This window comes from Salminus brasiliensis, chromosome 6 (assembly GCF_030463535.1).
Source record: "Salminus brasiliensis chromosome 6, fSalBra1.hap2, whole genome shotgun sequence".
Lineage (NCBI taxonomy): Eukaryota > Metazoa > Chordata > Actinopteri > Characiformes > Bryconidae > Salminus > Salminus brasiliensis.
The window spans coordinates 45911709-45926116 of record NC_132883.1 but is presented as its reverse complement, the minus strand read 5'-3'; the positions used below and the strand labels follow the sequence as shown (position 1 = coordinate 45926116).

The following is a 14408-nucleotide window of genomic DNA, read 5'->3' as shown; positions in this document are numbered from 1 at the left end:
CTCTCTACAGAGACTAGACAAGCTGTGTCAGCAATGGGTGCAGCTTAAAGTAGCTAATGTGTTCATTAGAAGGGGTGTCCACAAACATTTGGACATATAGTGTGTGTGTGTGTGTGTGTATGTGAGTGTACTCTAATCAGGCTGTGGTAGATGCTACTTTCATTTCCTGCCTAAAAAACATTCCCTCTGGTGAACTCCCACGCTGGCCCAAACACATCAATCAGAGCTTCAGCAGGGGGTCGAACAGCTCCTACAGCGGGAACCAACCGGGAGCTTTTACACCCAAAAACACTTTAAACAGTTTTCACACACTCCTCCAGAACACACACACACACACACACACACACACACACTGCATACTGTGTTTCTGAACAGAGAGAATCTGTAAATCTTCAGAAATTAAAAATAAAAACATCAGAAGCAGCTTATTTGATTATAAGCAGTTTTATTACTCAAGAGGCTTTATAACAGTCTTATAAAGTATTGATTAATAGATGATGCTCGAACACAGAACACAAAACAAGTTCTCTATACAAATGAACACAAACACAATTAGAGCACACGCCTGGCTCGCCTTCAGAGGAGAACTCCACAGACTTCTCAAAATCCCTGCAGAACTCAGTGGAGGTGAATGGAAGCAGGTGTCGGTCGCCATGACTACAACAACACAGATACAGCCCATAATTTATCTCCTATCCAAACCCACCAGTGCAGCTACACGAGTCTTCTGAGTTTTATATGGAATGATGATGATGATGATGATGATGAAGGTAAAATAGTGAATAGAGAATCTCCACTAATGCAGTTCTCTTTAGGGACTACTTTCTGTAGCTGCACTACACCCTGCAGCATGTATCCCTCCACCATTTTAATGATCTGGTTCTAAAAGCAGGTTCTAGAGCCGAACTCTTCTCAGAACTCTGGTAGAACCGTGTCTCAGGCATCAGGCAGCGTCTTCATCACCATTAGGTGAAGAACTTTCTGTGAGGAGCTTTTATTAGAGCTTCAGACGTCTGCTTCCCTTCACCTCCACTGTAGAACCACAGCTCTGACTGGGGGAGCTTATCTAGAACCTCCACTGTAGAACTCCAGCTCTGACTGGGGGAGCTTATCTAGAACCTCCACTGTAGAACCACCGCTCTGACTGGGGGAGCTTATCTAGAACCTCCACTGTAGAACCACCGCTCTGACTGGGGGAGCTTATCTAGAACCTCCACTGTAGAACCACCGCTCTGACTGGGGGAGCTTATCTAGAACCTCCACTGTAGAACTCATGAGATCTGTTTAATTATGCAGAGAATTTAGAAAAGTAGGTGGAGTTTCCCTTTCAGTAGCTTATAACTGATCCCAGGAAACAGTAGCAGCACATCGGCCCCGTCGCTGTGTAGGGCAGGAAGCTCAGCGTGTGTTTCTACAGTGACACAGGTGAGTTTGCACGGTGATCTCAGGTGCATCACTATGCTGGTTATAGGTGAGTATTTGATGAGGGCTTGGTCACACTATAGTACGCAGAAGTGTTCATTATTGTTCAGGGGTCATGTAGACACAGGGCTACAACAACAACCATCTAACATCCATGGAAAGTTCATTCTCCGTATCGTCAGTGCTGTAGAAGATGTTAAAGGAGAGTATCGTCCTGAAACAATGATAAACATACACTGCAAACAACATTTAAATAACCTTAAATCTAGTTAATAATGCTAATATTATAACAATCTTATTATGAGATTATTATAAGAATATTATAGATATTTATTTATAATTAGATAAATAAAAAATATATTGATATAATTTATTAAAATTACTACCGAAACAAACCTTATAATATATAATATATAATATTCTACAGTCAATAAAATCAATAAAGCTGAGTTTAATATTTGATCTCATTATCTGATCTCAGCTGAGCTCTAGTACAAAGGTCTAAAAAGTATACTAGATTTATAATGCATTTTTTTACACTATAATAGTATAATAAGTATAAGCTTATATGTTTATATTCTTATGACAATCTCATAATGAAAAATATTAGACATTTTAACCAGATTTATGATCTTTTTCTCACCATGTCATATTTTGCAGTGCGCTGCAGTTATTGCTCAGTCCTGTAAACGCCCGAGTTTGGTGTAAAGCAGCTTGAGGACACGACCCTCACAGCAGGACCAACAACGAGACCAGTAACAACACAGAGACAACATTAAACCAGTACATATTAATACACACACACACACACACACACACACACAAGACAAGAGGCTTCAGCACAGCAGCTTAAACTACAGCCCTGCAATCATCTGCAGCTTCCTCCTGGAAGCAGCAAAACAAAACCCTGGAATAAAAAACACCTGGAAAAGCACATTTCCTCACCTTCCTCACACCTTCCTTCAGTTTCTGAAGTTTCTGAAGTGTTGAAGCGTACCACAAAGACGTCCTTCACGAAAACGGTTGTTAAAGTGAGATGCAAAAAAGGGCAGTCAATCAGAATAGAGTGTATTTACATACAGTCGCTTTGAGCATCAGAAAATCCTTGTCCAGAACAGCAGCAGCTTCACAGCAGAAGGAAGAAGCCTTCTTAACTCAGTGGAAGTCACTGTGGAAGATTCTCTTCATTTTAAGAGATTTTGGAGCATTTCTATTGGATACAGTATGAAGAACGACTGTCAGACTCACATCATGGAGAAAGGATGCCAATAATGGAGATACAAGGCTTTGTACAGAAGTGTAAATTGTAAGTGATAAAGCGAGGTTGGACAGCGGTCACATATAAAGACTTTTTCACATATAAAGAGTTTTTGGTTCTTAAAATATCAAGAAATGCGGGATCTTTAAATTCAAACGCCAGTTTAGCTTAGCAAGACGCTCTAAATCGGCCTTCAGTCTGGTCTGGAACCAGCGGGAGCTTCAGAGTACCGAGCTTTAAAGGGTTAAGACAGCTAGAAGAAGTACCGCACTAATACTCCTTCATGTCTCAGCTTAGCTACTAATACCCAGCAGCCCTGCTCCTCCTTTAGAGACGAGCAAAGACCTACAGAAATACAAATAATACAAATACTGAAACACTGAGGGGTAGACTTGTCACATTAGGTAGATTATGGTATGTAGTTGGTTATAAGTGCATCACAAACAGCTAGCTAGCATATTATTAATAGCAATATCGCTTTAGAAAGTAGTGAACCAAGTCAAATTAAGCTGGTCTTCTTCCAAAACGCAGGTCAAATACTGACTAATGACCCGAGTCCCAAATGTTTTCTTCATAATAGTGTTTAACTGCCTCCTCTTCAAACGTCTACCCCCTCCGAGGCTCAGGTTAGCCGCAGGTCAGGGTAAGCTAGTTTCAGGAAGACCTGTTAAGACAGTGGGGAAGAAATTCAACGCACACTCAACAACAGGGACAGATGATGGATGTTCCGGATGTCTGTCTTCAATATTAGTGTTAAACTGTCCCCTTGTAAAAAGGTCACGCCCACTGGGGCTAATGTTAGCCACTAATCTTAGCCAGGATAGTTTAGATAGTGGGGAACAAACTCAGCGTAAACGAATGTTCGGAAAGCAGATCAAATATCGACAAATGACCAATATTTTAAAGTTTATGTAATAAAAGGAGGTTTCTATTTGAACTGTTCTCTTTTATACTACACAGGGTAACGTTAGCTACAGGGAAGGGAAGGTAACTGTAGGTAAGCTAGGTTAGATAGTGCTGAACAAACTCAACATATACTCAACAGCAGGGAGGAATGACGGTGGTTTTTAATGTTTACTGCGAAATAGTGTCGAACTGCCCCATTTTAAAGGTTCCATGCTAATGTTAGCCAGATTCTCATTATAGAAAATATGTTTATTTATGTTTTCTTTAAAACACTGTCTAGTGTCTAAGAGTTTAACTGTCCCATTTTAAAGTGTCCACACCCACTGAGGCTAGTTTAAAGTGAAGGTAAGCTAATTTTAGATATGCTAGTTTAAATAGTGGTGAGGAAACTCAACATAAGCTGATCATTGGTTTTAATGCGGTTCTTCTAAACTGTTCATTTTTAAAGTATCCAAACCTACTGAGGCTAAAGTTAGCCATGGATCAAGGTAGGCTAATTTTAAGTAGTGATATAGTATCATCAGATTGTGTCAAATGATCAATATTAATAATATTAATAAGTTTTTCTCCCAAACACGTTTCTATGTGAACTGTCCCCTCCCAACAGGTTAATTTCACAAACTCCCGAAGTCTTTAATCGAGCGTCTTTTCTGCAACTGCAGGTGGAGAACGTCAAAAGCAGTGGATGAGCTGCACAGAAGCCCTAAGGTTACTGTGACTGTTCCTTGAACGAGTCTCTTCTTTAGTCTTAACGTGGTGAGCGGTGACAGCAGGTCTGGTGGAGAGGGACTGTTAGCGACCTTCACGTGAAGACGACAAAGAAGACCGCCCCCCCGGCATCACAGCAGCGCTATGTTTTTGTATCATCATCATTGACAGCGACACGACACGAGTGATGGGTGGGTATTCACAAGTGAGCGTTTTGGAAAGGGGGTGGAAAAAAAAGCAAAAGTCTTGACTTAGCAGTTTTGCGTGGGTCACGTGACGGAGGGTGGGTCGTGCGGTTTGTTGAGCTGGTCTCATGGCTTTTGTTGGGAGATTAGCAGAGCACACAGTGGTGAGATAGGGCCGGTCTGCTGCGGCAGAGACGGCCTCAGCCACCCGACCCTGAAAAACACAGCCGAACCTGACCAAACAGCCCCCCCACCTCCATCACCAACACCTCCACCACCACCACCATCAGCAGCCCTACCTTAGATAAATGTGTGTGTGGATGCTCAGACCCTGAAAAACACCGCCGGGATGCCTCAGCTCATCAAGCTAACCCACTCTTTCTGAAACACTTTGGGATTTTTTTTTTTTTTTTTAATTTTCGTTTTTTTTTTACGTCCTCCGTCACGGTCTCTTTGCGAGAGAAGTGGGGAACCCTCTTCGAAACTCCTTTTGGTTCCCTCCAATGAACCCTCACCCTGCGCCGAGGAGCATCGTCTGCCAAAACGGTGAGTTCAGGCCTGCGTGTCACTGTGTGCTGTGCTCAGAGGCTTAGCCTAGCGTAGCTGTCCCGCTAGCTCCCATGTGGAGCCCACAGCTCTGTGAAAGTGATGGTGTCGGTTCACACAAAGCCACGATGGGGGGACGGGTTTAACTCATGGAGCAACAGTGAAGGACAAGAGGGTGAACAGTGCTCACGGTTTGGGAGATCTAATGCAGAAAGAGACCTCTCTCTCTCTCTTTCTCCCTCTCATGGTCTCATTTATTCCCTGTGTCTCTCGCCCAGCGTAGGGTAACACTGCAGGGGTCAAAGGGGGGGTCCTTCACCTCTCACAGTAGTGCAGGGTGAAGCTCCCAGAACTCTTCTGCTCTCCGATGCTCCACTGCTCCAGATCCAGCTTGTCATCCAAGTCCTCGTCGTCCTCTTCCTCCTCCTCATAGTGGCTGGGCTCCTCTATGGAGCTCTCCATGCGGTAGCAGTAGGGCTGCCCCTCAGTGTACTCATAGATGGTGGGCAGGCTGCTCTTCAGGCTGCACCGCCGCCTCAGGGCCACCAGGAGGGGCTGTAGAGAGCACAAACAGGATCACTCTAATTCATGTTTTGTCATTATATCACTATCCAAATATCATAAGGTTCATTTCTAGATCACTTTAGATCCCTGTTTTGATCTTATTTCAGAGACCTTTGATCTAGTTACATTTAAGAAGATTGTAAAGATATACTTTTTAGCAGTGGAAAAAATGTGTGGATCATTCGCTTCCAGTCTGTCAGAATGAGTGTGTGGATCATATGAACATTATAGAGCATTATAGAGCGCCCCCTACGCTTCCTGTAGTGTATTACAGTCTGTCAGAATGAGCGTGTGGATCATATGAACATTATAGAGCATTATAGAGCGCCCCCTACGCTTCCTGTAGTGTATTACAGTCTGTCAGAATGAGCGTGTGGATCATATGATCATTATAGAGCATTATAGAGCGCCCCCTACGCTTCCTGTAGTGTATTACAGTCTGTCAGAGTGAGCATGTGGATCATATGAACATTATAGATATATTTTCTTAGCTTTTATTTTTTAATAAATTACATTACTTATTGTTGCCAAAACATTTGTTGTCTAAGTTGCTGTGACAGAAACAGTAGCACAAATGCTCTCGTAGTCAACATTCGTCGTAGTCGTACCTGAGGCATGGTGAAAATGTCCACATTGTTACCAAGGTCAATCCAGGCCAGACAGGAGAAGCTCTTGGGGTTCTTCAGCGCCTCTGTCAGGTCCTTCATGATGGCCATGGTCAGGCGATTTCCGTTGAGGGCCAGCGTGGTGAGTTTGGGCAGGGTGATCAGGAGTGGCAGGAGCAGCCGCAGCCCCTCGTCCCGCAGCTCGGTGAAGCTCAGGTCCACAGAGATCACGGCGCCACCACTGGTCTGGAGATAATACGCCACATGCCGTATATCACGCATCGACAGGGGGATGCCGGAGAGGTCCACAGAGTCGCTGCAGAGCTTCTTCTGTAGGCTGGTTTTAAGACTGGAAAGAGGACGGAAAGAGACCGTTATCAGCTGTGTTATTCTGTAAGGACTAGCACCTAACTCTAACCTTAACCTTGACTTAACCCTAAAACCTAACCCTAAAATGGTTAGGGGTAAGGTTAGGGTTGAGTGTAGGGTTAAGGTTAGGGTTAAGGGTTAGGGTTAGAGACTGATCATGAACATGTCAGGCAGGCTGGCTTTCCCTGTGTTGGCAGTGCTCAGGTGTTAGCGGTGTGTGCACTGAGGTGGGGGTGGGATACTGCTTAGCAGTGCTGAGGGTTATTTCCGGCTCTATTGTGAACTCTGTCTGCGAGCTGGGAATTAGGTACTATTGTTACTTTCACTATGTGTCTGTCCCATTCAGACACACTGTGTGTGTTTGGGGGGGGGGGTGTATAACCAGAACAGCAGATCCAACAAAACATCCTGCACACACTCTTCCAGCCCTTTACCAACATAGCGTACGTTTACATTAGAGTTTAATGGACTAGCTGGTCGTCAAGCTGGTCATACTGGGGCATTAGAGCTCCGGGCTGTTGATGACAAGGTTGTGGGTTTAATACCCGGGCTTGGCAAGCTGTAACTGTTGGGCCCTTGAACCTGCCCACTGCTCCGGGCACTGTGTGTGTTTGCTCACTAGTGTGTGTTCACTGCACGGATGGGTCAAAGACGGATTTATTCCATCTGTGTTGCCTTTGTCTGGTAAGTTAAAGCTAATGGACCAGCATGGTTAGGCTGGTAAAGCTGGTCAACCAGAATGGTCATGCTAGTAAACCACCAGACTCTGGTCAAGAGCTGACCAGCTTCAAGAATCAAGTAAATGCAGCAGTGAAGATTAATAGTGGAAACACCTCTATTTCCTCTGATTTCAGTGCAGCTGAAAATAAGCACTGGGTTATTTCTACTGCTACAGTGACCATGTCCTTACTCTTACTACTGCTGAAGAATAGTGACTACATATAACAGCCATGCAGCTCTCCAACACCCATCACTCGTCTCTCCAAGGGCACTCCTAAAGTAGTGAGGAAGGGTTTATTAATGAATTAGAAATGCACTGTGTTTCTGTCTGTCTGCACTGTGTTTCTGTCTGTCTGCACTGTGTTTCTGTCTGCACCGTGTTTCTGTCTGCACCGTGTTTCTGTCTGTCTGCACTGTGTTTCTGTCTGCACCGTGTTTCTGTCTGCACTGTGTTTCTGTCTGCACCGTGTTTCTGTCTGTCTGCACCGTGTTTCTGTCTGCACCGTGTTTCTGTCTGTCTGCACTGTGTTTCTGTCTGCACCGTGTTTCTGTCTGCACCGTGTTTCTGTCTGTCTGCACTGTGTTTCTGTCTGCACCGTGTTTCTGTCTGCACTGTGTTTCTGTCTGTCTGCACTGTTTCTGTCTGCACCGTGTTTCTGTCTGCACCGTGTTTCTGTCTGTCTGCACTGTGTTTCTGTCTGCACCGTGTTTCTGTCTGCACCGTGTTTCTGTCTGTCTGCACTGTGTTTCTGTCTGCACTGTGTTTCTGCCTGCACCGTGTTTCTGTCTGTCTGCACCGTGTTTCTGTCTGTCTGCACCGTGTTTCTGTCTGTCTGCACCGTGTTTCTGTCTGCACCGTGTTTCTGTCTGTCTGCACCGTGTTTCTGCCTGCACTGTGTTTCTGTCTGTCTGCACTGTGTTTCTGTCTGCACCGTGTTTCTGTCTGTCTGCACCGTGTTTCTGTCTGCACTGTGTTTCTGTCTGCACCGTGTTTCTGTCTGCACCGTGTTTCTGTCTGTCTGCACCGTGTTTCTGTCTGCACCGTGTTTCTGTCTGTCTGCACTGTGTTTCTGTCTGCACCGTGTTTCTGTCTGCACTGTGTTTCTGTCTGCACCGTGTTTCTGTCTGTCTGCACCGTGTTTCTGTCTGCACCGTGTTTCTGTCTGCACCGTGTTTCTGTCTGTCTGCACTGTGTTTCTGTCTGCACCGTGTTTCTGTCTGCACTGTGTTTCTGTCTGCACTGTGTTTCTGTCTGTCTGCACTGTGTTTCTGTCTGCACTGTGTTTCTGTCTGTCTGCACTGTGTTTCTGTCTGTCTGCACTGTGTTTCTGTCTGCACCGTGTTTCTGTCTGCACCGTGTTTCTGTCTGCACTGTGTTTCTGTCTGTCTGCACCGTGTTTCTGTCTGCACTGTGTTTCTGTCTGTCTGCACTGTGTTTCTGTCTGCACCGTGTTTCTGTCTGCACTGTGTTTCTGTCTGTCTGCACTGTGTTTCTGTCTGCACTGTGTTTCTGTCTGTCTGCACTGTGTTTCTGTCTGCACCGTGTTTCTGTCTGCACTGTTTCTGTCTGCACTGTGTTTCTGTCTGCACTGTGTTTCTGTCTGCACTGTGTTTCTGTCTGTCTGCACTGTGTTTCTGTCTGCACCGTGTTTCTGTCTGCACTGTGTTTCTGTCTGCACTGTGTTTCTGTCTGTCTGCACTGTGTTTCTGTCTGCACCGTGTTTCTGTCTGTCTGCACTGTGTTTCTGTCTGCACCGTGTTTCTGTCTGCACTGTGTTTCTGTCTGCACTGTGTTTCTGTCTGTCTGCACCGTGTTTCTGTCTGTCTGCACTGTGTTTCTGTCTGCACCGTGTTTCTGTCTGCACCGTGTTTCTGTCTGCACCGTGTTTCTGTCTGCACTGTGTTTCTGTCTGTCTGCACTGTGTTTCTGTCTGTCTGCACCGTGTTTCTGTCTGCACTGTGTTTCTGTCTGCACTGTGTTTCTGTCTGTCTGCACCGTGTTTCTGTCTGCACCGTGTTTCTGTCTGCACTGTGTTTCTGTCTGCACTGTGTTTCTGTCTGTCTGCACCGTGTTTCTGTCTGTCTGCACTGTGTTTCTGTCTGCACCGTGTTTCTGTCTGCACCGTGTTTCTGTCTGTCTGCACTGTTTCTGTCTGTCTGCACTGTGTTTCTGTCTGTCTGCACCGTGTTTCTGTCTGCACCGTGTTTCTGTCTGCACCATGTTTCTGTCTGTCTGCACTGTGTTTCTGTCTGCACTGTGTTTCTGTCTGTCTGCACTGTGTTTCTGTCTGCACTGTGTTTCTGTCTGTCTGCACCGTGTTTCTGTCTGCACTGTGTTTCTGTCTGCACCATGTTTCTGTCTGTCTGCACTGTGTTTCTGTCTGCACTGTGTTTCTGTCTGTCTGCACTGTGTTTCTGTCTGCACTGTGTTTCTGTCTGTCTGCACCGTGTTTCTGTCTGCACTGTGTTTCTGTCTGCACCGTGTTTCTGTCTGCACTGTGTTTCTGTCTGTCTGCACTGTGTTTCTGTCTGTCTGCACTGTGTTTCTGTTTGCACCGTGTTTCTGTCTGTCTGCACTGTGTTTCTGTCTGCACTGTGTTTCTGTCTGCACCGTGTTTCTGTCTGTCTGCACTGTTTCTGTCTGCACTGTGTTTCTGTCTGCACCGTGTTTCTGTCTGTCTGCACCGTGTTTCTGTCTGCACCGTGTTTCTGTCTGTCTGCACTGTGTTTCTGTCTGCACTGTGTTTCTGTCTGCACCGTGTTTCTGTCTGTCTGCACTGTTTCTGTCTGCACTGTGTTTCTGTCTGCACCATGTTTCTGTCTGTCTGCACTGTGTTTCTGTCTGTCTGCACTGTGTTTCTGTCTGCACTGTTTCTGTCTGCACCGTGTTTCTGTCTGCACTGTGTTTCTGTCTGTCTGCACTGTGTTTCTGTCTGCACCGTGTTTCTGTCTGCACCGTGTTTCTGTCTGTCTGCACTGTGTTTCTGTCTGTCTGCACCGTGTTTCTGTCTGCACCGTGTTTCTGTCTGCACCGTGTTTCTGTCTGTCTGCACTGTGTTTCTGTCTGCACCGTGTTTCTGTCTGCACTGTGTTTCTGTCTGTCTGCACTGTGTTTCTGTCTGCACCGTGTTTCTGTCTGCACTGTGTTTCTGTCTGTCTGCACCGTGTTTCTGTCTGCACCGTGTTTCTGTCTGCACTGTGTTTCTGTCTGTCTGCACTGTGTTTCTGTCTGCACTGTGTTTCTGTCTGCACCGTGTTTCTGTCTGTCTGCACCGTGTTTCTGTCTGCACCGTGTTTCTGTCTGTCTGCACCGTGTTTCTGTCTGCACCGTGTTTCTGTCTGCACTGTGTTTCTGTCTGTCTGCACTGTGTTTCTGTCTGCACTGTGTTTCTGTCTGCACCGTGTTTCTGTCTGTCTGCACCGTGTTTCTGTCTGCACCGTGTTTCTGTCTGTCTGCACCGTGTTTCTGTCTGCACCGTGTTTCTGTCTGCACTGTGTTTCTGTCTGTCTGCACTGTGTTTCTGTCTGCACTGTGTTTCTGTCTGTCTGCACTGTGTTTCTGTCTGCACCGTGTTTCTGTCTGTCTGCACCGTGTTTCTGTCTGCACCGTGTTTCTGTCTGCACCGTGTTTCTGTCTGTCTGCGCTGTGTTTCTGTCTGCACTGTGTTTCTGTCTGCACCGTGTTTCTGTCTGCACCGTGTTTCTGTCTGTCTGCACTGTGTTTCTGTCTGCACCGTGTTTCTGTCTGCACTGTGTTTCTGTCTGCACCGTGTTTCTGTCTGTCTGCACTGTGTTTCTGTCTGTCTGCACCGTGTTTCTGTCTGCACCGTGTTTCTGTCTGTCTGCACTGTGTTTCTGTCTGTCTGCACTGTGTTTCTGTCTGCACCGTGTTTCTGTCTGTCTGCACCGTGTTTCTGTCTGTCTGTCTGTCAATTGTTCATTCCAGCGGCGTCTCTCGCCCAAACACACAGCGCCCCCCTGCTCCCCCCCTCTCTCTCTCTCTCTCTCTCTCTGTCTCTCTCTCTCTCTCTCCCTCTCTCTCTCTCTCTCTCTCGATCGCTCTGTCTGTGCCGGCACTGTGTTTCTGTCTGTCTGCACTGTGTTTCTGTCTGTCTGCACTGTGTTTCTGTTTGCACCGTGTTTCTGTCTGTCTGCACTGTGTTTCTGTCTGCACCGTGTTTCTGTCTGTCTGCACTGTTTCTGTCTGCACTGTGTTTCTGTCTGCACCGTGTTTCTGTCTGTCTGCACCGTGTTTCTGTCTGCACCGTGTTTCTGTCTGTCTGCACTGTGTTTCTGTCTGCACTGTGTTTCTGTCTGCACCGTGTTTCTGTCTGTCTGCACTGTTTCTGTCTGCACTGTGTTTCTGTCTGCACCGTGTTTCTGTCTGTCTGCACTGTGTTTCTGTCTGTCTGCACTGTGTTTCTGTCTGCACTGTTTCTGTCTGCACCGTGTTTCTGTCTGCACTGTGTTTCTGTCTGTCTGCACTGTGTTTCTGTCTGCACCGTGTTTCTGTCTGCACCGTGTTTCTGTCTGTCTGCACTGTGTTTCTGTCTGTCTGCACCGTGTTTCTGTCTGCACCGTGTTTCTGTCTGTCTGCACCGTGTTTCTGTCTGCACCGTGTTTCTGTCTGCACTGTGTTTCTGTCTGTCTGCACTGTGTTTCTGTCTGCACCGTGTTTCTGTCTGTCTGCACCGTGTTTCTGTCTGCACCGTGTTTCTGTCTGCACTGTGTTTCTGTCTGTCTGCACTGTGTTTCTGTCTGCACTGTGTTTCTGTCTGCACCGTGTTTCTGTCTGTCTGCACCGTGTTTCTGTCTGCACCGTGTTTCTGTCTGTCTGCACCGTGTTTCTGTCTGCACCGTGTTTCTGTCTGCACTGTGTTTCTGTCTGTCTGCACTGTGTTTCTGTCTGCACTGTGTTTCTGTCTGTCTGCACTGTGTTTCTGTCTGCACCGTGTTTCTGTCTGTCTGCACCGTGTTTCTGTCTGCACCGTGTTTCTGTCTGTCTGCGCTGTGTTTCTGTCTGCACTGTGTTTCTGTCTGCACCGTGTTTCTGTCTGCACCGTGTTTCTGTCTGCACCGTGTTTCTGTCTGTCTGCACCGTGTTTCTGTCTGCACCGTGTTTCTGTCTGCACCGTGTTTCTGTCTGTCTGCACTGTGTTTCTGTCTGCACTGTGTTTCTGTCTGTCTGCACTGTGTTTCTGTCTGCATTGTGTTTCTGTCTGCACTGTGTTTCTGTCTGCACTGTGTTTCTGTCTGTCTGCACTGTGTTTCTGTCTGCATTGTGTTTCTGTCTGCACTGTGTTTCTGTCTGCACTGTGTTTCTGTCTGTCTGCACTGTGTTTCTGTCTGCACTGTGTTTCTGTCTGTCTGCACTGTGTTTCTGTCTGTACTGTGTTTCTGTCTGCACTGTGTTTCTGTCTGTCTGCACTGTTTCTGTCTGTCTGCACCGTGTTTCTGTCTGTCTGCACCGTGTTTCTGTCTGCACTGTTTCTGTCTGTCTGCACTGTGTTTCTGTCTGTCTGCACCCTGTTTCTGTCTGCACCGTGTTTCTGTCTGTCTGCACCGTGTTTCTGTCTGCACTGTGTTTGTCTGTCTGCACCGTGTTTCTGTCTGTCTGCACCGTGTTTCTGTCTGCACTGTGTTTCTGTCTGTCTGCACTGTGTTTCTGTCTGCACCGTGTTTCTGTCTGTCTGCACTGTTTCTGTCTGTCTGCACCGTGTTTCTGTCTGTCTGCACTGTGTTTCTGTCTGCACTGTGTTTCTGTCTGTCTGCACTGTGTTTCTGTCTGTCTGCACCCTGTTTCTGTCTGCACTGTTTCTGTCTGCACTGTGTTTCTGTCTGTCTGCACTGTGTTTCTTTTTGCACCGTGTTTCTGTCTGTCTGCACTGTGTTTCTGTCTGTCTGCACTGTGTTTCTGTCTGCACTGTGTTTCTGTCTGTCTGCAGTGTTTCTGTCTGTCTGCACTGTGTTTCTGTCTGTCTGCACTGTGTTTCTGTCTGTCTGCACTGTGTTGTACTGTCTGTCTGCACTGTGTTTCTGTCTGCACTGTGTTTCTGTCTGCACCCTGTTTCTGTCTGCACTGTGTATCTGTATACAGTTGAAATGACAATAAATACCCTTGATTTCCAAAGAAACAGCGAATGAGCAGGTGTCCCAATACTTTTGTCCATACAGTTAATATAGTATAACATGGTATTCTGGCAGATATTGACGATATATTAACATATGTGGTCCATGAGGACGGAGGCTGTGACGGTGCTGGAGAGTCTTGAGAGTGTAATTGTGCTGTGTCACCCACCGCTGGGTTCACACTGCTGCTCAAATTGTTCATTCCAGCGGCGTCTCTCGCCCAAACACACAGCGCCCCCCTGCTCCCCCCCTCTCTCTCTCTCTCTCTCTCTCCCTCTCTCTCTCTCTCTCTCTCGATCGCTCTGTCTGTGCCGGCCTGTTTTATTATGACATGAGTTCCATTATCAGGATCAATTTCTCTCTCTGTCTCTCTCTCTCTCATACACACACACACACACACACACACACACACACAGTTAAATGCATTATAAACTACTGGGCTGTTCTGTCTGCAGCTCTAAAGCTGATTTCCCTCAAACACTGCCTGGAAACACTTACAGAGCTCAGTAACTCAACACCGCTGCTGCCCACCGCTCTGTAAAATCACGTGTGAATGCCCCTCTGCAAGCGTGGGTAGAGAGGCGTGTGCTGAATACTGGGGTATAACTTTGTATTACAGCTGCCACAGAATGCCCAGCTGTGTAAGTAGTTGGTTGATGAATAAACAGTAAGTGTGTGACTGTGGTTGGAGAGACCAATGCTCAGATGTCATTTCACAGGCCTGTTTCCCACCCTGTTATTTTACATTACGTTACATTACAGAATGAATCTCACTGATTTGGGTTTTTTTGATGGAGAACCCACATAATAGCACAGTTTTAGCACTGTAACAAAACACTGTAATCGTTCATTAGTCCTAATAGGTAGTTCTGCCGGGGTGTGCTGTTAGCAAGCTGAAGAGATTGATCAATGCTGGGGGCTTTATACCCCTCTAGTCCACGCCTGTAGATCTGCTCCAGAGAGTCCTATTCTATTGGCAGTACTTCTTCTCTACAG

The 14408-nt window shown here is 46.5% G+C and overlaps 1 protein-coding gene across 1 annotated transcript in view; it reads right to left on the bottom strand.

Moving 5' to 3' along the window:
• Nucleotides 1–466: 466 nt before the first annotated feature.
• The window catches only part of lrrc75ba (leucine rich repeat containing 75Ba), a 38188-nt gene continuing 24246 nt past the window's right edge, over nucleotides 467–14408 (bottom strand). The window contains exons 4-5 of the mRNA XM_072682591.1: nucleotides 6198–6543; nucleotides 467–5580 (exon numbers count right to left, since the gene is read on the bottom strand). Coding sequence (XP_072538692.1) covers nucleotides 5341–5580; nucleotides 6198–6543 — 586 coding nt within the window. The 3' untranslated portion in view covers nucleotides 467–5340. The remainder of the gene's footprint in view (nucleotides 5581–6197; nucleotides 6544–14408) is intronic.